At 35.5% G+C, this 23,685-nt stretch overlaps 1 protein-coding gene across 3 annotated transcripts in view; it reads left to right on the top strand.

The window, feature by feature from the left end:
• Nucleotides 1–23,685, top strand: part of ANKRD28 (ankyrin repeat domain 28) — a 121,501-nt gene that overhangs the window by 48,670 nt on the left and 49,146 nt on the right. For all 3 annotated transcript variants that reach the window (XM_053977685.1, XM_053977675.1, XM_053977666.1), the window contains one exon: nt 19,989–20,067. In XM_053977685.1, coding sequence (XP_053833660.1) covers nt 19,989–20,067 — 79 coding nt within the window. The remainder of the gene's footprint in view (nt 1–19,988; nt 20,068–23,685) is intronic.

The raw sequence follows: 23,685 nt of genomic DNA, 5'->3' as shown, positions 1-23,685 counted from the left end.
CCTTTCAGGAGTTTTGTATGTCCTTAAGCAAGACTGTAGGATGAATTATACCAAAAGACTTAATATTCTTTTTAGTTATGAGAGCATTAGTTTTGTATCCTTCCCATGTCTGCATCTATATGCTCTGGTCACATTGCCATTTTTATTTCTAGAAGATAATTAATGTTGTTACTTTGTATTCATTCATGTGTTAAAGTCAGGTTTAGCATTCATAGCTATAGAGCTTGTAAACAAAGTTAGGTTTACTATCTTTCTGCTTTTTTTTTATTATTATGTATTACCAAAGCCTCTGCTGTATTTCAGTATGTATGTGGGAGAGGTTTGGTGTTGGGTTTTGTTCTTTCTCGAGTTTTGTCAAACACTTTCAAATAAATATGAAGATAGAAAGTCAACTGACATGCTTAAATAGGAAAGTTCATATTTTTTTGCTGTCTTTAAAGAGAATTACTTCAGACTGCCAGATACTTATATTGTAGAAAAAATAGTCAAAATCTGGAGGTTTTTACATTTTACGTCTTAATTTTATTTTTTTTTTTTTTTAATTTGTTTCCGTGGATACATCTCCCTTTAATAGAACATGTGTGCACTAGGTGTTAGCACAGTAACACCCAAGATGTGGTTAGAGTCCACACAGGACAAATATGCCATTTTTTCACAACCACCTTCTCCAGCATAGGGAGATGCTTATCTCCCTGTTTATTATCATGGCAATCCTAGTCCTGCTACATTAGATTTACATTTATCCCTTAAATGCTGTTTGTTGAGACTAATTGAGTATGTAAATTCTCCCATTGTCCGGTAGACAATGAAGTAGACAGCCTAATACATTTTTCTGTGTGTCTGTGTGCAGTTTATTCCTTTCCTTGGGTTTTTTGTTGAAGACATCCTTGGCTGAAGGTAATATATCTCTACATAAGTCTAGATCCAGAGTTGTTCCCTGAGTTATGTGTTACAAATTGGTGTGGATGGAAGGAGGGAAAAAGTGAAGAAAATGCAGTAGTTTTTTATATTCCTAAAAAAGAGAAGGATCAGGGTAAACTGTTTTGACCATTGTGGATTGTATTAGACCAGTGTATATACTGGATTTTTTTCCACTTTGCTATCCAAATATTTCAGTACAGTTATTTGAATTCCAGAGTCACTCCCTCCAATGCCTCTGCAGAGTCATTTCCCCCTCTCAAGAGTAACTAATTATTTTGCAGTTTGTATTCTAATAGTTGAGATTCCTTCCATCCTCCCTTCCCCTGTGCATGGGCTGGACTCTGTAACTGGAGACCCAGCAGTGTTCTGTGAGTTAATTTTGCCCAAAAGTGAACTGAAGATAGGGCTGTTGTACATCTTTGTTGTGACAGTGACATTCATCTAGGAAGGTTTTTTATGATGAAATGTGGGTATTTTTTCCTTCTGTTTCATCTAGCTTCATTTACCGTCTCACTTTTACGAAGTCTTTCAGATTGTGAGTTGCTGTGTGTGACTGTAAGATGATGTACAAATAGCAAATGGGCTTTTTTCAGGAAGAAGATTGTTGTCTGTTCATGCCACACCATCCTCTTGAGTCACAGGCTCAGTTTAGATTTAGAAAGTATGTATTGTGTTCTGTCTGCTCTTGTAATCTTTTGTGAAGAAAGAAAAAATTGAGTGTATCCTTAGATGCGTAAACTGGGTTCAAAAAGGCTAACCCTCCCTGCAAGCTGGAAATGTGCAGCTCTTTATAGATAAAACTGATTTATAGGAACTTTGTTCAAATGAATTGTTTGGAGTGTGTACTTTTCTGAGGCTTCAGTTAATGGAAAAATAAACCAGAGGGGATGGGTTTGCTTCTCACTCATCTTTCCCCAAGAAAGCTTGAGCAACTGTAGCTGCTTTTTTCAGGAATCAGGCTTAAATCACATGCATCACATATGTCAAACAGCACAGAGTTTTTGTTACAAGCATGGCTTTTGCTATACTATTTGTGTGTTTGCTTAAAAAATAATTATTATTTCTTGATACTATCTTGAGCTTTAGAGACTTGACAGAAAGGAAAATCTTGCATGATAATGGACACATTTAATATCTATTAGTTAATGGAGATCCTCAACATTTCCTGCTCTTGCTGATTAGATTAGTGTGGCTGGTTTGAATTCTACTTTTCAGCAATTACTTTTAGCTAATTGAATGATTTCAGCATTGCATTTATAAATTAGTATTGGTTTGGACTTTTTTTTTTAAGGTTTGGAGACCTGTTACTGGTGTAAATTCTGCCATTTCTGTTTGTAATCAAAACTTGGATGATGTATGTTTAGTTTAAAAGATCATTAAAATGGAATCTTTCATCTCAGCTATTAGTTAAGAATGTAACTCTCTCAAGGGAATACCAGCTCAGTGTCAAAAATGATTTAAAGGTTGCAAATCTGACTACTGAAGCGATTGTTCAAAATCAGAACAATTTTTCCTCCTCCTAGACCGATTAGGGTAGTATTTCTTGCCATGAAAATTGATACTTCAGGTAACCCAATATGCATTTTTTATAACCCCATTGCACTTGATCTTAGCTGAGGGGACAAACATCTGATCCTCTCTGGAACTGGTGTCAGTGTGCCCCTTGCTCTTCTCATACTAAAGCCAAACAAGCTTTTTTTTGGAGGATTCCCAAAACCACACAGATCTCTCACAATGCTCAAAAGTGCTCACTGTTGCTATATAAAATATATATTATATGTGTAATATTGACATATGTGACAAGTGACTTAAAAATGAAGTACCTGGATCTTACTTTATATTGTGCTTTGTGAGATTAAAATAGATTTAAACCATGAAATGTTCTAAAGCTGCTTTACGTGTGAGTTGGTGTCTTTCCCAACATAAAATGTAATAATGGGAAGTTAAATTCCTCATACTGTACTATTACAGCCATTGTTACCCTGTAGCAATCAAGATTCTCTGTATGGTTTCTATTCTGAATTATTGATCCAGCATGGCTCCTAATTTAATGTCTTTTTTGTGTAGTAAGTAACCACAAAGTAAAAATTCACGTGTGCTGCTATTTGAGGAAGAAGGTAAAAACAAAACAATACCATGGAACCAAATGAGCTTTCGTCTGCACTCCCTAACCCACACCTATCTTAGATAGCAATGAAATGTTGCCCATAAATCCCAATTTTTTTTTTTTGGTGGGACTGAGAAAGAGTATGATCCTGTAGCACCAAAGTGCTGGGTACAAACAGGATGGCTAAAGTTGTATCAGACTGGTGGTAGGGTGGATCCATGGATAGTTGTTCCAGTAGAGATGTGGGCTTCGTTCCCAGTCCTGCCAAATGTGGGTTTATGTAACTTCTTCTTTGTGTTTTTTTTGCATAGTAGGAGAATGCTGCTGGATATTGTTCTAGGGTAAGACACAACATCAGGTTATCCTACTCTGCAAGTCACTGTGTATACTGAAAGAGGAAGAAAGTTGGCTTTTCAGTCCAGTGACAAGTCTAGGACTCCTTATACAGCATCAGGTCTGGGTACCAGGAGACTCAAATGAATATATTAGTAATTTAAGAATAAATAATGAAAATTTCAGTAGAGTTTAAATAACAAGAAAGATTCTTTGAGATGATGGTTTTGGTCAGCAAAGCCCTAAATGAGTTTAAATAGAAAAAATAGGTAATGGATGTATGGTCACCTGGCTTTCATCTTTATACTTGTCTGAACTACTGAAGTAACAGGTGTTTTTCTGTACACTTGAGAGTGCAGTGTAGAACAGGAAAGCCTGAATTACTTGGCTGCAGTATGGAACATTCTACAAGATCTAATAAAGTTTGATGTTCTGATCATGCAAATGAATCCTGTGCCTATTTCAAACATTAAAAGAATTTTTATATATGTTGTTCTTTGGGAAATTGTAATTGCTCTCTAATTCAGCAATTACATTGAAATATTTCTCAGTGTAAAGAATCTCACATGAGTAAATATCATGGACTTGCATTAAATATCATGAACGAATGAATGAGAAGCCATAATTTGTAATGAAGTAAAAATAACCATTAGGTATTTTCTTACCTTTGTGTTCATAACGTTTCTGTAGCCAATTATTTTAGCAATTACTAATGTGGATTTTTTCATTTGTTTGTATTTTATAAGAAGTATACATGCAGACTACAAATGTAAATTCACTTTAGTTTGACTTATCTGTTATTCTAGAAACTTTTCTGCATTAATTGATATGCATAAAGTGTTTGAGCTATGCCTTTTGTTATCAGTGCCTTTGTAACTTAAAGTCACTGTTAGTATAAGAATTTGCTGGTTGGAACAACTAGAAGTAGTTCTCAAAGCAGGTTAATATGTGATGCTCTTCAACCAGTTGTGGTTGCTGTGCAGCCCCATGTTTCTTGCCCTCACCATGTGCTATTGGTGAGGGCAAGACTCAAAAGATGCTGTGTTTACCAGGGAGTGGAAATAATTTTGAGAAGAGGGGAGAAGACTTTGGCAGTTCTGCAGAGATTTGTATGGGCCAGATAAAAGGAATGGGAAGACAGGCATGTCCTAACAGTCCTCCTTTCCACTTCAGGAATGCTGACACTATTGATCGAGAAAAGGAGTTCATAGTGGTTTGTGATTTGGAGCATTCAGAGTATGTTTGCAGGGAAATAATTATCTAGACCTGTTCAGCTGCAACACCTCTTGGTTCTAGAGAAAGCTTTTGGCAGTCACAGCAAAGCTACCCTCTGGTTTTTGTACCCAAACTGGTGAGAGTAAACAGTAGTTAAAAATGAGTGTAATGTAGCAAAAGCTAAGCAGGAATTGTGAAGAGTTTTTAACTCTTCAAGTTGTGTTTCTGAAGAAGTGAGATTATGGGTGAGATTTAGTCTGTTTGTCCCAGACATGCCTCACACACAGTGTTGGTAACTATTTTGTCAGGCTCCTGCAGGCAAATCAGATGATTTACAGGAAGGACTTTTTCACTGGCAACTGGAGTTGGCAACAAAAACTTGGACTAAAGTATTTGTTACTGTGGAGCAGCATCTTACTGTATTCCTTGGCAGGACAGACATAATGTCTGGTTTGCTCATTTGAATGCGAGGGAAGAATTTAAAAGATGCCCAGAAAATTATAAAATATTCTGAAGAGCACAATTTATTTATTTTTTTAGTTCCTTTTTTAATAGGTCAGGTTATACACTTTTTGTATCTTAGTTGTTGCCATTGCTTAAGAGTTTCAATCAGTTATGCATTTTTGTTCTCTAAAAGTCAGTCACTGTTTTTTTTTATAGGGTCTTTTACCAGTTTCCAAATGTGGGCAAGCTTTTAATAAAGAGACACTGTAGTTATTGTAACTTGAACCATGTAGACTGACATTGTGAAAGTGTAGCTGCAGTAGTATTTTGGAGAAGTGCACAGTTTAGACCTATTAAAATAAAACTTGAATTTAAGGCCTTCTTTCCAAAAATGTTGTAATATCTTGAGTCTCTAATCATAGCAAAGAAGTATTTAGTGAAAATGGTAACTTTTGAGGTATTAATAAAGTGCATAGAAATATTTGCATGTTTTCTGCTATATTGAGAACACTTTTTTTCCTCAGAGATAGTCAGAATAAGGACGAATGTAGTTTCCTGTTTTTGTAATGTGCTTTTATATAGCTGGTGTGTATCTTAATGTTTCTATCTTCACATTGTAGCAATCAAATCTAGAGGAAAAATTGTTTTAAAACTGCTTGCTTATTTCCCATATTATTTATCTATTTTAAAATCTGTTCGACCTTGAAGCCCTTTCTTTCTCCGCTAGAAAGTTTTCTGCTTGTTTGAACATTCTTTGTAGTATGTTTTTATCTTCAGTTTAGAGTATAGCAGATTTGGGGGATAAAATTAAAGGTATTTGTGAGTTTGAAGGACTTTTTAATATGATGAGAACATAAGATATGTTGTAACTTAGAGCTTGGTGCTAGTTATTTTAATTCAGTTTCATCCTTTGGATTTTCAAGCAGTAATTCCCCCTCAGTTTTCCTGCAAATAAGAACTGTATATTGAAAGAACACATACATGTGTATGCCTGTATGTAAATGCATGCAAGTTATTACATAAAATGTGAGCTTATTTTTTTAAATGGTCACTTACCTCATGTTAACAACAGTAGGCATGTAATGAAATGACAGTGAGAACTGACCTCTGAAATAACTGCAGGAGCTTGGAGAGGAAATAAAACATTCCTGTATAAACAAGCACTAATAAAGAGAATTCCTGCAATAAAATACCTGCTGAGAAATTCAGGGCAGCAGCTGCTGCCTGGCAGCCTCTGCCTGGAACCCAGCTTCACGTGCTGCAGCAGAGGCCAGGAAATCTTATACTGGTCAAGTGAGGGGCTGTGAGGCTTCACAAAGCACAGGTGAACTCAGGGTGGACTTAAATCACAAAACAAGCTGTGTGTGCCTTCAGACCCTGCTACTGCTAACTTCTAATAGAAGAATTTTTATTACCCATTTAAATAACAATAATTATACCTATCTCTTACTAAGTACTGATCTCTAATAAGATCTGAGAGCTTTTGTAATTAGATAGAGGCATTTAAAATGGTTAATGGCTTTAATTTGGTATGTTTTCATTTTGTGCAAAGTATATATAAATAGATATTTTGAATGTATGGGTGAGAAAACTACAGTGTATAACTACAGAGATTGATGGTAGCTCTTATCTTCTCTATTTCTTTGCCCACATACTTCTAATAAAATACAGCTTTCTAATGGGAGCAAGATGTTCTTTCTTCTTAAACCTGTGTTTGGATTTTTGTCCAGTGTGCATCTCAGTGTACTGTATTGCTTTCTGCTTCTAGATAGTTTCTGTACTAAACTTTCTAAGTGTTTTAACCACAAACAGGAACCCCCATTTCCTGTGTGACCAGCCTGATGAAATGATGAGTCATATGAGACTCTTGCTTTATAATGTGTTCAGTTAATTGAAAGTTCTTCACATCTGAAAAATTGCAAGAAGAGTCTGTGAGGAATTCTGGTTTTGTGGGGGAGTGTTTGTGATCTTGAACAAACAGGAACAGGTTGTGGCTGCTCAGAATGTGCACCTATGCACTGGTTTTTAATGTGGAGCTGAAGTATCTTGCATGTAAGAAAGTCCAGGAATTGGTTTTTAGAAGGACATTTTGTGAATAGCAGAGGCCAAAATGTGTAGTGTTGCATTAACAAGAGACAAAGCTTGTAAAACACCTTGTCACTAAGCCTGATCAATTTTTAGTGAGGTGTTTTTAAAGGAGGAGATGGAGTGCAGCACTATGAAGCGGGAATGTCCAGGAGTTATTTTGATAAAGAATTAAATACCTTCTTAAATACATGAATATTCATGTTTTATGTCTGAAGAGATAAGAAGAAACTTTGCTGCAGGAAATGTAGGGAAGCTCTTTCTATATAAAAGCTGATTCTACTTCTAAAGGGTTGGGGGTATTAGGTTGTTTGATCCATTGATCTGAAGCCTAGCTGAGTCTAGAAATGGGGAACTTCGGAGACTAATTCTTCCAGGTGTAGTGGAAACTTGCTGCCAGTTGCATATTGTAAACAGTATCCACCAGCTACTCAAAGATGATTTAAATTCTTCATACAGAAGTTATTTACTGTAACTTAACTTTGAAGTTGAGCATTTTCTGTTCATTAATGTAGGATGTTTTTCAAGCATGTCATCTGTAATGATTAATTAGATGTCTTAGTTCCTCTGTAGTCTTTTAGAGTGAATCATGTTTTTCAGCTTCAATATAAAGTCTATCCAAATGGTGCTGAGTTCCTCTTCTGGTGTAGAAATAGATTCAAGATGTTTTAAATACAAATCTTCATAATTAAGCATTTTCCTTCAGAATTGAAATGTTTAATGAGAGAAATTTGCCAGTCCAGAGAGGAATAAGTTCTTGCTTCATGTCAATAGCACTGTCTTTAGCCTCTGCAAATGAGATTTTTAGCCGTATCAAGTTATTACTCATATTAGAGTGGTACAAACAAACCTTCAGCAGAGTTACAGGAGAATCTGACCAAAATCAGCAAATTGGTACTCAGTACAGCGGTCACATGGGCCGTAGCTCTTGAAAAGTTACCATTGCAGAGGGTAGAGCTGAGAACATTGTGCTTACATGGCATGCTGCTGCCGTGAACAGGAAATGAGAATTATTCTTTAGGGACTTCAGTAGGCATTAATATTGGTGTGCTACTCAGGCAAACATCTCCCCCTCCTCATCAGACCTAGTAAGCTTGCTCAGTACTGTGCTAATGTGGATTTACTCTTTGCTAAACTGGGCAAACAAGCCTGGATGTCTGCATGGCAGTGGTTTACAGTATTGGCCAAACACTGAATTTCTTCTGCAGTAATTGGGAATTTGACAGACAGCTTTTGTTTCAGTCACTGTGATTTCTTTAACGTTGAAAAATTCTCATTGGTGTAGAGAGTCATGAATAACTACTTCAAATTTAAAAGTTTGAAGAGTTTTTAAAGTTTCAAGGGTTTTGTGTTTGAGTCTTCTGTATGATTCTTAGTGATAATGATTTTGTAGATCATGTCTAATTTGCCTTTTTACTTTTAGTGATTATTGCTTGAGATTGTAACCTTCAAAGCATAGTTGAAGTTCTGCATTTCTTGCTGCTTTTACAAAACAAGCTAGAGGCAAAGTCTTGAATAGTTAGAGCTTACTGGAGTTATTCCTGGCAGTTGCTGCGCCTGACATGCAAAGAATTGGTATTTTAGAATAGAACATCCCCACTGAAAGAGCAGAGAGAAGAAAAACGTTCAATAGTCTTAATGTGCATTAGCTTCCAGCATAGCCACAGTCCTTAAAGAGGGCATTGTTGGGAAAAGCAAGATAGGATTTGAATTTACTAATTATTTGTAGTCATTTTCTGGATGAAAACCCTTTATGTATATATAACATGCCTTTGAACAAGACAATTTTCTCTAATATGCAAGTTGTTGAAGCTATCTTAACTGTGGGGTATCCAGTCAGTAAACATAATTTAATTTGTCCAGTTTGGCCCTTGTACACAAGCTCTATGTGAGGTAGATGCATCTTTTAAGGTCCTTAAATTTTCTTTAATAAAGGATGGATATACATCAAAAACAATGAAAAGAAAACATTTCTAATTTGTTTGCTACACGATGTAGGGAGGGCTGTCCCATAAATACCCAAGGAGAAGGACTCTTGTCTATTGTCAGTAGGACCTGAAAAGGCTCATACTGATGTCAGGTATCAGGACAAAGGAACTGGAAGGTCATTGCAATGAGTTTGTGCTGAAGAGTACGCTCTAAAATTTCAGATACAATGTCTTCATTATGAAGTTTGAGGGGCCTATGATATCAGGCTGTACCTTTCTGTTTCCAAAACCACTAGAATTCTGTTCTCTTTCCAGTCTTTTGAAGTCCTACATTATTATTATCATCCTTCCTGATCATTAATTTAATTTCTGTTCGAATTTGTGTTAAATACTAGTTATATACATACGTAGATGTGTAATTATGGTAACTTATAAATAAATTATATGATACTGACTTGCTGCCTCAAAGGAGTGCAAATATCTTGCCTTAGTTGTTGCAGGCATTTCCTGTAATGACAGTTATCTTCTAAGGTTTTCCTGTGTCCACTAAGCCTAAGAAATACTGCACATAAGATACTTTGATCCTAAGGTAACCAGGAGGTTTAGATGAGTTCTTATCCTCACTGTCAGAGGCTTTGTGTTGGGTTTCTTTTGTGATCAGTGTAGAGACTTCTCATTTTCCATTGCTGGGTGGAATTTTTTTTTTACTCTCGTTTTACTCGTGTTTTTCAGAATAGATGTGTTCCACAGGATTTTTCTTGCCTAACAATTAGCCTTTGAATTAGCATAGATTGTGTTGCATGCTGTTTGGAGTTCAGAATGGTGCAAAGGTCTCTTAAAAGGACGGCTTTGCATATTCCAACTAGATGACCTTACTTCATGAAGCTTAACACACACCATGAAAATGTTTTGGCTTGCTCCAAGAAGAGGTGCAAACATTAAACATACACCTGAAAGGCAGATCTTTTCCTATCAGGAAGACAATGCAGTTAGTGGGACAAATACCTGTTTTACATTGGTGGTTGTCATTTGAACACTTGCCTTTGCAATGAAAAGGGCAGAAACCCCAGCTTTTCTGAACAAAAGTGTCAGTGGCCCGAACGTAATGTGCTGGATTTAAACTGTGGTGGAGCTGTGCATACCTTACCTAGTGTGGTGTGTGATCTCTCACTGGAGTATAAACAGAGCCTGTATTGTACTGATTTCACTCTTGGCATATTTTCTTATTTGTGTCCTCAGACATTACAGATGATGACACTGTAAGACGAGGCAGTGCCCCTGTTCCAGCCCACTCTGTGAGCCCAGGCTGGGTTACATAACATGCTCCACAGCACTGTACTCTCATTATGGAAAATCCATTGTTTTCTCATATTGCTTTTTTTTTTTTTCAGAAATGGTTTCAGAATTACTTATCATTTTTCTTACCAGCAACTCCATTCTGTTTAAAAGCTGGGTTTTTGTCTGCCATACCTACCAGCTAAATGTTTGCAAATCATATAACTGGAATTTGGGAAGGATAAAGCCAAGGGCAAGTATTTTCAATGATATATTGGTTTGGGGGGGGGTTTTGGGTTTATTTTTTTTTTGTGGTTGTTGTTGGGTTTTTGTGGTTTGTTTTTGGGTTTTTTTTTTTTTTTAGTATAGCAGAGTTCTGAATTCTGTAAAGGTTAATGAATGAGTGTTTTTAAATTTTAGTGAATTTTTTTGCTCTCTCCCTCCACAGGGATCTAGCATGCGAACAAATTGTCATGGCCCTAAAAGTTGCTTTGTTTTTTATTCCAAAGTTAAAGGAAGGAAAGTACATCCAAAATGCCTCAGCTGCGCTGTGAGATCAAGTTGGTCTTACCAGAGGGTACAGAATAGCTCTTTATTCATTCTATGTATGGGGCAAGAATTCCATATTTATCACTTTATTAGTGATAAATGGGAGCAGTTCTTGATATTGGAACTTTTCTGTGAAAGGGAGCAGCAACTTGCAAAGCCTGCTTCGTTACTCACGTCCTTATCCAATATCCAAATGATTGCTTGGGTTTGCTCACAAGAAATCCTGGCCTTTCTAATTCAGCCAGAAGCATTTATATGTTGTGTAAAAATATTGTTGTGTCTACAGAACATGTAAAAATGTAGAAGCATGTAAAAACCTGGGTTTAGCTTTTCTTACGAGCCATGCTTTGTACACAAGTTTTAAAATCTGACCAGCAGAATTATGATAGCAATATTACAAAACCTGCATGGAGCATCAAGGTTAAAGGGTGTGAGAAGATGAATATTTCCAAAAAACACTCGGACTCTGTACTTTCAAAAAAGAATAATTGAAGATAAATTGTTATGAGCTGAATAACTTGGAAGTGGAACAATTCAGAGATGTTTACTTGTTCAAAATCTGCTTCTTGAAATACTTGACAGCAAGTCAAAAAGTCTTCTTGCTGTGGACCTCTTTAGTTGAGACAAATAAAGATGCAATGTCTCACGCGTTCCTGTGCTCAAATGTGAACAAGGTGTGCTCAAGTACTGAATCTCACTTTTTAAACATCTTAACCACATCAAAAGAACTTGTTGGGGTTTTTTTACTGTACATATTTAAAAGAGAATTTTTTACTCTCATGTTCTGAATGAGACATTAGCTGGCTGTAAGATCCAACAATCATAATCTTAGATGAAGTTTGAAGCCTAATAGCTGTTCCTTGCTCTAAGTGTGACTCACTTTCTATTGTGTGTCTTTCTTTTGGGGCCACTCTTATAAGAGGAACAGGGCTTCAAACAATTACACCTGAATGATGTTTTGTACCCAATTTTTGTCATGTAAGACAGCATTTGAACTCATTTAATGAAAGATACCTGCAGTGGTGTTATTTAACAACATGAATTGTTCTGAACTTTGGGTTCCTTTTTTACCAATCTTTTTCTGTAGTGTAGTATCAACTTACATTTTAAAATCTCACTTCACTGAGTTTCTATGGACATTAAAGTTTGGGATTCAATAAAGGTTAAGCCAGCAAATTTTTTTCTTGTCCTCTTGCTGTCCAGTTGTCCTGCTCTGTGCCAAAATCAAAGACGAGATAGTCTTTTAGAAAGTGTAGTTTGGCATCCGATGTTTGCTCATGTGACTTTAACTGTCAATATTTTTTGTACAATTTTTTATAAAAGGTATTTTCCAGTGTTATTTTAAAATACTTAAAAGATACAAATGGGCTATCTTACTTGTTTCTAAAAATGAATTTTTAAAAATAAGTGGTTGAATGTAAGTGGTTAATGTTTTTTCTGTGCTGCAAACTTAATTTTAAGATTAATCCCATTAGATTGCTTTTTGTGTTCAGGCCCTTTAGAAATTAACCAAATCTTCAATGTGCTTTTTGTTTATAAGTTTTTATCTTATAAACAGTATGAATTGTTTGCGGTGGTTCAGTAAGGATAGAGATTTTTATCAATTTTAGGTTTATTATTTGACTAATATTAACTGAATGGGAAGTAAATTATTTTCCAGGATTTTAGTGCTGTTCTGTGAACTTGAGCCTAAATTCAGTCACAAAAATTCAATTTTAAAAATGCCAAGAGGCATCATGCTAAACAAGGATGCTTTTGAAACTGCCAAGTATGTCTGTACAGCAAAGCCATGCAATGTGAATTCTTTCCTGCCTCCTCCTTGGTAGGGATTCTCATTTGTGTGTATGCAATGTGGAATGGTGTGCAAACAGATAATGTCATTCTGTTCTTCTCTAGATAAAGGTAAAGCTCAAATGTTTGACTTTTTCAGGTAAAACTTTTAAATATTTCCCAGGAATATTTAAATGTCAGGAAAGAAACTTGATTGCCTGGATGTCATGCTATGACATGAAATAACCTGCACATTTATGCTAGACGTAAAAGAGGGAAAAGAGAGGAAACTTATTTCTGACTTCGTAATATATAGAATTCTAAAAGTGACAGTGATTGGAGGATGGAATTGCTACCTCTCCAACCACACTGGTCAAACCAACAGTCTGTCAATTTTCTCCTTTCACAAAGAAGAATGCGTGAGAAATTCTAATAGAAATATGTAGTAGAAACATTAGAAGGCATAGAAAACTTTTAGAAGAACTTTAAAACTTTCAAAAAAACCAGGGTGACACCTGGAATGTTCCAATAGTCTGAAAAGGAAAAGGACAGTTGTTTGGTTATGAAATGCATTATAGTTGGTCAGGTGGACACTGTTTTTATAGACTCTAAAACTCTAATTTGGCATAAGTGATACTTTTTTTCCCCCTTAGGCTTTCACCATGACAGATAACCTATTGTCCAGGAGAAGGAGGTTTCCAGACCAAGATTCACTGTGTTGCTCTTATTCATTCATTTTTCATTATGGAAATGTGAATATATCTTGATAGTTTTTATAGGCAAATTTCTTAGCCAATTATGACTGCCATAAGTATTGAAATCAGAATAGATCAGACTTTTTCATTGCTGTAGTTTTTAATGCCACTCTGCATGGGTTTCCCCCGTTTTGCTCATCTCATTCACCCAAACTCAGATTTCTGTCTTGTTTCTGAAACGTGCCCATATGCAAAATCTGAGCATTTGCAGTTGCTGAGGGATTTTGATATTTGGAAAATCAGATCTTGGAGTGGAAAGTTATTGTCACCTTTGCAATTATATAGCTAGCAGTCATTTCTTCTAATATGCTACAAGTATGGTGCTTCATGGTTGTTTTGTGGGTCAGTGTAGATCTACTCAAAGTTATCTTATAATGGGATTTTATTTTTTATTATTGTTCCTTGTGACAATTTGGAAAACTATGAGCCTGTGCTCTTGAGGAACTCAGGTGTTTAGAATGACTTATATTCACGTAAACTCTTGGTTTGTCATAAAATGGTGCTCTGGTGACATTTTTCCAGGCTACTTTGTAGTTTTCTTCTGACTTATTGTTTATTTTTTATTGTAACCAACAGCTATCCAGTTTTTTTAAGGCCTCCACAAACTCACAGTGCCACAAATGGTAGTCATGAGTAGAAGATTTTGTGGTTTATTCCATGGTGTGCCAGTTTTTGTTGTTGTTGTTACAATTATCATTAGCATTATTATCAGCTAGAAACAAGTAAAGAGCATGCACTATTAAACCGGTACTGAAGACCCTAACTAGAAACAACAGTGGGGTTTTGCAGATTATGGTTTATGTGACCCTTGTTGTTAAAACCACTTCTTTTCTCCTACAAGATAAGATGTCTCTCATCAATGGTCACTCTATCTTAATGAGCACAAGAGGGCAAAAATTCCTCCTTTTTTTTTTTTTGTGATTGCTTGGAGTTCTAGATTTGCTCTGCCCTCCAAACAGATGGCATGAAGAGGACAGGTCCTGAAATTTAAGGAGTAGTGATAAGGTCTGACTAGTGAAAGTTTAATACTAGGCTTTCAAAAATGTTTCTTGCAAATGCACTGCAAGTGTTCATACAAATAGGAGTATGACAATTAGTTCAAAAAATTAATGCAGTCAGTATGCCAAATCTAATAATTTCAACTAAAATGTATCTGTGGTCTGGCTTCAAAGGATACTTTGTGGTTAGCCATGTAATATATGTTGGTTCTGTGGTTACTGTCATGCTTTCTTCATATTTTAAGCATGCAGGAGACCATTAGTGTTACTTTAGCTTACTCTCTATATTGGATATGGATCTTAATTTTGAAATATGGGTAGAAAATAGGAGTCTACTTCCAAAATTATGTCAAACAAAATTAGTTAGAAATTGGTTGATTTTTGGCAATGCAAAGTTCTGAGAATTGACTTAAAAATACAAGAAAAAGTCCAAAGACATAGCAGATGAGTTACAGTTAAGGTTGGGTAGGGATATAGTATTAATTTCTCACGTATTTACAAGTCTTTAAAGTCTAGTACCTAATCTTTTTCTTCTAGTTTCAATTCACTAATTTTCAAATGCTAGCTATATGTTTCTAAGACACAGTTGTGATTGAACATACTTCTGAAGAGTTAGTCCTCATTTCTGGAATCAAGTACCTAAAGTAAACTTCTAAGAAGTGTTGGAATGTAAAGGCCAAATATTAATGTGTGCTTTTTTTTTTTTTTTTTTTTTTTTTTTTTTTTTTTTTTTTTAAATATAGGAACAAAAAATTTAGTTAGAGTAGACAGTTATTCCACCTGAGGAAATGATTATTTGAAAAACTGTAGCAAAATTTGTAACTAAAATTTGTTGTTGTAATGATTCCCAAGAGTGGCTCTGGGACTTTACACTGTGATACTGGGCACTCTCAAAAAATTGGAAATACTTTGTAATAATTTCTTAGACATTTACTGTGAAATCAGGAGTTATACATCATCCTGGTTGAAAAGTCCTATCTCTCTAAACTAACTGAAAAATACACTAAGAGTTATATTTAAACTCAGTTTCACTTAAAAGGAATGTTAAAGCTACTGCAGGGTATGTTAGGAATGTTAAAGCTACTGCAGGGTATGTTGGAATTGAAATTCGTTCAAGATTTGTGATTGTGTATTTAGGGTTGATTTCTACCAGGAACAGATGGCACTAGAACCAGACAGATGACAAGTGATACAGCACAAAACACCTATTAAAAGATATTTTGTAACTGTGATCATGAAATAATGAGAGTATATTAAAGTGTTATTGCAGAATTGCGTTTTGAAGAGCAGATAGCTAAAGAGGAGTTTTTATGAAGGGGGAAGTTGCATTCAGGCTATTTCAAAAAATGCTTTAATTCAAAGATTCCAGATCAGTAGACGTTGAACTATTTGAAGGGCAAATTGAAGTTATATTCTCATGTAGTCTTGGGGGTGTCATAGACTGGTTATGGCAGTCTTGCTGGATATGCATGGGATAAGAGATTTGCCTTTAAGGCATCTAGCTCCTTAAATCTCACTGTAGTTGTATGTGGTTAGTCTAAATCAATTACTGAGATAGAACCCAAACCAGGAATAATTTTTTTTATCTCAAAGGACACTTACTCAAAGGATACTTTAAAAAGAGATAGGTTTAAAACCTGCATCTTTAAATTAGCATAGATTTGTCCATTGTAGAAGTTTTGATCCATGAAATAAGCAATGAAGTCATTAAAGCTTCTGGTTTAGGTCAAAAGAAACAAAAGGTGGCATTACCATTGTTCTAGGTTAGAGTTTATGAAGAAACTCAGTGCCACCATCAATGTCACTTTATTCCAAATTTGGTTTTGGCAGGGTCAAAAGGCCTTCTCCTATGCATTTCTCATATTGTCATTTTATGCAAACTTCTGTGTAGATTAAATGCTTGGTAAACTTGATAGATGGAATTACTGGGAATGGCAGGATTATATATTTTTCACGTAATGCAACTCAAAGACACATATAGATATGATGCTGGGGCTTTTGTGATGCAGAAGTATCATTCTGAAAACTCATTCCTTAAGATCTGAGCCCTTTTATTGCTTTTTAGTTAAATGACAGTACTGACCAATATCTGGAATTAAACTTGAGACTTTCTTATTGGGAATATAAATTGCTTTGTTATTTCCACAGGAAATAAGTTTTAAAAAGTTGAAAGATCTCTTTCAACTATGTAAAACCTGCTTAATACAATCAGTGTGATCTGTGTCCTTACTACCATTACAGCTGATTCAGAGTTGTAATAGTCCCATTTGCCTTGCAGAGTTTTGAATTGGAAAATGAAGGTGCCACAGGACTTGCTTTTCTGTGTTATAAATACTGCTGCAACACTGCAATACTTGGAATTAAATAGTACCAACAGTGTTAGATTTTGCATTCTGTATAACAGTGACTATTATGTACAAAATCACTTCTCTAGTGAAATTTTTCTTTCAATGTCATTTAAATTTGTGAAATTAAAGGAAGAATATTAGGGCCAGTATTTATATTAGTATGACAATACCAGTATTGCAAGGTGTTGGCTTCCAAAGTTCCTTGTTAAGGCTGAAAGCTTTCTTAGTGTTATTTAAAGTAGTCCTTTATATGCAGTAGTTTGTATTTACAGATGAAATTTGTTCATCAAATTGTTACTTTTTAAATAAAAATTAGTTGATCTGTTCAGCATTACTTTAGTGCCATTTAAAATACAGAATTCTCTTTAATTTTATTGAGATTTCATTTATTTAAATTCATTATTTAAATGTAAGTCTTCAGATGGAGCAAAATGAGAGTTTTCCTTTAGTGGAAGTAGAAACTTCATCATGAGAGGTTGCTGAATGCAGCATTTCTTCTTTTTTTAACAGGTTCTGAAAACCAGGTTTTTAAATACTAAACAAAAAATGTTTTGCACAGAGACATTATTTTTTTTAAAAAATGTTTGGAAGCATCAAAAAAATCACCAGCTGTGAAACTAGAGAGGAATGAAAGGCCAGGGCTTCTGTCAGAGCACCCTCAGCATGTGAAATATTTGTGGTTGGTAGATACCCTGGGGCTTGGGATTGTTGAAATTCCAATCTCTGGAGCTGACCCAGAAAGTGACAAGCCCAAGTGTCCCGGCAGTGCTGCCATGATGCTGCAGACAGCAGGGACGTGTCCATCCTCTGCCTAGGTGTGCTCCCTGCTGCAGAACTGAGACTGAAACAAACTGCATGGCTGGAAACACAGCTTGGAAACAGGAGTAGTGAAGTGGAAATGTTGCTTGTGTTTAAGCTGCATTTATGTTTGTATCTTGGTGGTTTCAGGATGGGTTTTCATTACTAGATGTTGGATTTTTTTGGGAAGTATCTCTGAAATTCATCAGAAGTTTAGACCATGGATGTTTCAGGAAAATGGATTTGTGGCTTGGTGAGCTAGATAAACACCTCCCTTCTGTCCACCGTTTTATTGGAAGATTTCTGATTCATTGGTTACTGGTATGACTTCTGTCACTGAGATGTTAAAAAAACCACAAAAGAAAACAAAGTCATCAATACAAGTGTGATGAACATTTTTATAATAATGAGTTTTGCCTGTTGAGTGGGGAATGCAGTTTTTTTCTCATGTTCCTGTGTAAATGCTGTCTCTACAGAAGAATGTGCTCATGGCCCATCTTATTTTCTCTGATTCTATGATGAAATTGCAGACAGTATACTCTGATACTCATGCGTTCCCTAATCTCTAGTTTATAGGCTTCTTAGCATTATCAAAAAGGCTTCAATGCCAGATACCTAAAGGAGCTCTGTTTTCCATACTGGAAGAATAAAAACAGATTTTCATTGCTGGCTGGTCTTTACTGTCTTTCAGCTGGGGAAGCAAGTTTAATATTTGAATTGCCTTTCTTTTTCCTTTGTGCTTCTGGTATTTTTGCTTTCCTTTTTTTCTTGTTTGTTTTTGGTTTTGTGGGGGATTTTTTGTTTTGTTTTGTATTTTGTTGTAGTTGTTTGTTTGTTTGCATTTTGGTTTTGTTTGTTTGTCTTTTTTGTTTAGTTGTTTTTTGGGGGAGTGGTATTTATTTTTTCTCCCTTTTTTAAAAGTTTTTTTTTTTCAAAATAGCAAGTTCTTAGTGCCAGAGGCCTGTCTTTTTTTATCCTAGATGTGTAAGCTGCATTTGAGACATCCTGGCAAGAAACTGGTGAGGTACTATGTGGTGTTAGTGATAAGTGTAGCATTGATTCCTTAGGGTGCATCAGTGTCAGGTTTGCACTGCTCAGTTTGGAATTTCTTGAGTGTAATTCAGATATTTTGTTAGGAAACATTGCTAATATGGTGAACTGTGTAGCTTTAACTTTTTCTGAGCAGGGACTAGGCAGGGAGTGAGTTGTTTGGGGCAAGGGGTTGTGTGTGTGGTGGTGTTTTTTTAGAGGGGGTGGTTTGAATGCTCTGAATTCTGAAGTTGTCTTTTATGTTTCAGAAGAACTTCTTGGGTCTCAGCTCCAGTTTTGCTCTAAGATCTTTCTTGCCATGAACTCTAATTTTATTCTTACATGATGCTAGCTGTCAAGTTAGGATTCACTAAATAAGGTTATTCTAGCAAGGGAGAAGATTGCTTTTCACAATAAAATGTCAATAAAAAATGTGTGTTAATTTTATGATAGTCGTGACACAACAGTTGAATTAATAGAAATGTCTTGCCACTTAAAATTTCTTGCTGCATATAATCTTGTTCCTTCACCCCCGTGTATTTGAAACTCTACTGAAAGGATCTAAGCAGAGCTTAGGCCAGAACCAGGATGCTGACTGATTATCTGTCTCTTTTCTGATTTCTCACCAGCTTTCCCTCAGAGAGCAAACTGGTTGGTTCTTGTTCATTTCTATCACTCACTGTGATGTGATCTTATTTTTCTGATTAATCTATAAACTGGTGCAGGGAAATTGGCACTGATCCTGAAAAAGTTACGAGATATTTTGTGTTAATATTTCAAAAGAGTGCTTCGTTGATATATATTGTGTATGAATAAATAAGATCTCTTACTGGTGCCTTCAGAAAGACCTTAGATCAGCTTGAAATAATTAAAAGTACTGGGTGTTACTTGCAGAGTGGGTTTTTTGGAAAAGAAATTTCACCTCTGTCTTCTCTTTATTTATTTACAGTAATTGAAACAGTTGAAATTGGATTCCACTATTTTTGCCCTTAAACACTCTAGCTTCTTTTCTATTTTCTATTCAAATAATAACTTCTGAAATTGCTTTAAACTTAACAAAGAAAGTGTTTCTCACTAATTGTTGCATATGACAATGACATGCTGGTTTTAACTGTGTAGGACAGACTCGAGTTCTTGTCTCAGGAGACAAGTGAATGGTGATTTATAACTGGTGGGTTAATCTAAAGATGTGATGAGCATCCTGTGTGTGTCAGGAAAACAGTGGTTGACTGTGTAGGTGTTAAGAGCTCCTTAGGGAGAAGCATGCTTATCTTAGTAAATTTGACTGATGTCTTTAGAGTAATTATAGGGTTTTTTAATATATATAATGTAGAATATTTGAAAGATTAACTTTTATGCAGTGTTTCTTTATAACATACAAAATGCTAAACTATACTTTTAAATAAAACCTTTTTTCCCCCCTCTTACCACAGGATAATGAGAAAAGGACCCCTTTACATGCTGCTGCCTATCTGGGAGATGCAGAAATTATTGAACTACTTATTTTATCTGGTATGTTCTGTTCCTGTTAATGGAAAACAACTCTATGCACATCCAAGGAAGTATTTATGTACATCTTATTCTGTGTAGCTTTTTTTGAGATATTTAATGTACTAGAAATTAAAGATGCTTGTACTGAAATTTTAGTTTCCAGACTTATTAGTGTTACAATACTGTGTATTTCTATAGTTCTGCTCTAAAATATTTCTTTGTAGAAAGCTTTCTCAGTTATAGCTATTTTTATTTGTAGCTCGATCAGCTTTCAATAGTTCAACACTAGTTTAAAGAAGTAATTGTGTATATGGTACCGGTAGGTGTTAGCAGCATTGCTTTAATTCTGAAATTCCTTTCAGAAAAGCATTTACATTTGAACATAAAGATTCCATCCAGAACTGGTTGTATTATATTAAGTATCTTTGCCTGTTGGCTTGAATGCACAGAATATAATTAGAACCAGCTAAAAATGTTAAAACTTTTTTTTCCTATTTATTTGTACTAATAAAAATTCCAAGTTCTGTAAAACAGTATACTGGGTTGTGGGTTTGGTTTTTTTGTTTTTTTTTTTGTTTTTTTTTTTTTTTTTTTTTTTTTTTTTTTTGGTTGGTTTGGTTTGGTTTGGTTTTGGTTGTTTTTTTTTTTTGTTTGTTTGGGTTTTTTTGTTTGGGTTTTTTTGTTTTTTTTTTTTTTTTGTTAAAGGGTAGAAAACCAAGAAACTAAACCAAAAACCTGAAGAACATCATGACTGAAGGGCTGAATTGACTGTCTTTGATCTTGGAGAGACCTACCCATCAAGTAGCTTGAGGCTGAATTCATAATACAGAGCTTCAAGCTTACATAAAAAGATGAAAACTTGTAGCAGTCCCACAGAACTTCTTTAATCTTCAGCCTGCTTAATTGCCTGCCTTACCTGTGCAAAGCTGGCTACTTCCACCACCCCCCATCAACCCCTTCTAACAAATTCTGCTTTAAGGAAATACCACTTTCAATATTATAGGATTTGCTTCCAGACCTTCAACTGAATTTGCTAGGCATAATTTAATTTGTTATAATTTTAGTGTGATGTAGTATTTTCATTATATATATTACTTGTACTCTCTCTATATAAGTATATATGTGCATGTCATAAATATACATGATGTGATATTAATTAATATATCTATTGTATGGATATACTCTATAGTGACATTTTGTCCAGAAAAGTTCACTTTGGAAAAGGGTCAATGTTTGAAAATCTAAAAAGGTGCTGTTTTTCCCTATGAAGAAGAAAGGCAAGTTCTAGTGGCTCTTGAAAATACATAGTGACCCCCTCATCAGCTAACAATGTTACGAACTTTGCAAAGTTGTAGTCAGCTACTTCTGAGAGGGAATCTTCTGTCAGGTTTAGATGAACGCAGTCTGTTTACCAGATTGGTGATAGAACAAAATACTCTTTCTGGGCCAAAGGTCTTATGGAAGGAGGGGAATTCTAGTTCAGATGGGAAAGAAACAAGGTCCTGACTGGGGAGAGGTGGTAGGAGAAGAAATATTAGTCCTGCTATTGGGGCACATAGCCTGGGGTTAAGCATAAGGAAAAATGGAGAACAAAGAAGGGAGGTAAGAATTAGGGCTGTACAAGTAGTCCAAAGCTGAGCAGTTGCATGAAGGAGAGGTTGTAGGTGCTGCAGTGTCTGCTGATTGTCCAGGGAGGATGTGAGGCATTGATATGTCCCAGATAACATTTATTTAATGAAAATCAAAATTTGCTTACAACAAAACAATGCATTGGATAGTTGCAAATCAAAAGCTTTGAAAGCTGTGGCGATGTCAGTCCAACCTTGCTGTGCTCATGTGCTGTGCTGTGGACTGCAGTGCCATGTTGTGCCTTGCTGGAGGGGCACAGCCTCCTGAAAGTCCCAGGGAGAGGCTGCACTGGGAGTGAGCCCGGGTGGTGCAGTGAGGGGTGCACAGGTAGGTGTGAGTTGTTGACACATTTGTAAGTGAGTGAAGAAAGGAATCAGTTACAGGGTGGAAGTGATGTCTGAGTGTTCAGGCTGTTCAGTTTGCAAGGCTGTGCTGTACTTGGGCACAAATCTGTATATTACCTGCCTGCAAGCAGTAGTTTTAGGTGAGGCTCTTAAATCTTTAAAAAGTATTCACCAATTTAGACTTCCTCATTTATTGAATGCTGGATTTGAAATCTCTGTGGTTGGTAAAGTATGAGCACTCAGCTGTATCAGAAGTGCTGAGCCAGCTGCTTCTCAGAGAAATCAGGTCTAGATGTCTCAAAATGCACAAGCTATGATTTATCTTTTAGCTCTCTTAATTGAAAGGTGGGGAACAGAGGTTAAGTGTATTTATCCTCTCCATTTCATAAAGATAAGGAAAATTCATCTGTTGTGTTTCAGCTGGAAATCAAATCTCTCCTTTGAGACAGATGTATAATGTTACATTTTGTCATAAGAGATGAGCATTAGGGAGCAAATAAAGAACATCTGTTACTCCAGCAAGGCTTGAAAACTGTTTGTTGTGTTGCAAGACCTCTTTTTTAAATTGAGGAGAGTGGTTTGTTGAATAGCATTTCTGTGCAACCATCTTCTCTGTGCAGTAAATTTGCATGCAAAAATTGGGTTATGTGACTTTAACTGACCTATTGTAACATACCTGCACAAGGGATTGAATGAAGTGTAGACTACTTTCATCCTAACAATTCTCACCTTATGAAAGCTTGTCTTTGCAACTTTTAATGTCCTCTAACATAGCTTTGTTGGAATGTTACTAGGAACCACTTTACAGTTTTCCTGCTGTGCAAACTATTCTATAAAGACTGGTTGCTTTGATTTTTTTTATTCTTTCTTCAAACTAGACCTCAAAATTATGAAGTTAATATTAATCTTCCCACTATTTGGTGGCTCATACTTGATTCTTTCTTATTATTCTCTGTTCTTAAAGTGTTATTATAGACTACTTACACATAGGTTTTTTTTAAATTTGATTGGAATGTCTTTTTCATCCTGCTCCAGGGGATCCACATTGCTTTCAAATATGTATTCTGGATCATATATTGTAGTCACAATGTCTTTATATTACTTTGCTATGGACCTAAGTAACCCATATTGCAGTTAAATCCTGAAGATTTAACTGATCCAACCTTTTTGCAGACTATTTTGGAGTAAATTTTCAGTCTCAAGAGCATTCTTACTTAGTTGTTGAATTCTTGAGATATTTTTCTACTAAATCTTAAGGTTGCTCTGTGACCTTTCCTATTGTCTTTCACCTGGACAGGGAATCTGAAGGTGATGGTTTGCATACAGGCTCCAAACATCAAAAAAAAATTGCTTTACTGACTCCATATTGGGCCTGGACATTAAATTGCCTTTTTTTTTTTTTTTTTTTTTTTTTTTTTTTTTTGAGACACTGAACACTAGTAAACTTATCCCCTGAGGATGTGAATGTCTTACCAACAGTTTTTTCATACCACTGCAGTTTGTGGAAGTTTAAATTTTCAAATAATCTCTCACTTTTGGATTGTAGCTTGATAAGCAATTAGCATTCCTAGATTTGTTGTGTAGGGAGGTAACCAAGAGGAGTCATGAAGATTATATATAGCATCCAGAAGGATAGAACAGAAGTTTATATTTTACTCACTTGAGA

Source organism: Vidua macroura, chromosome 1, assembly GCF_024509145.1.
Source record: "Vidua macroura isolate BioBank_ID:100142 chromosome 1, ASM2450914v1, whole genome shotgun sequence".
Lineage (NCBI taxonomy): Eukaryota > Metazoa > Chordata > Aves > Passeriformes > Viduidae > Vidua > Vidua macroura.
This window is presented reverse-complemented; position numbering and strand designations above follow the sequence as displayed.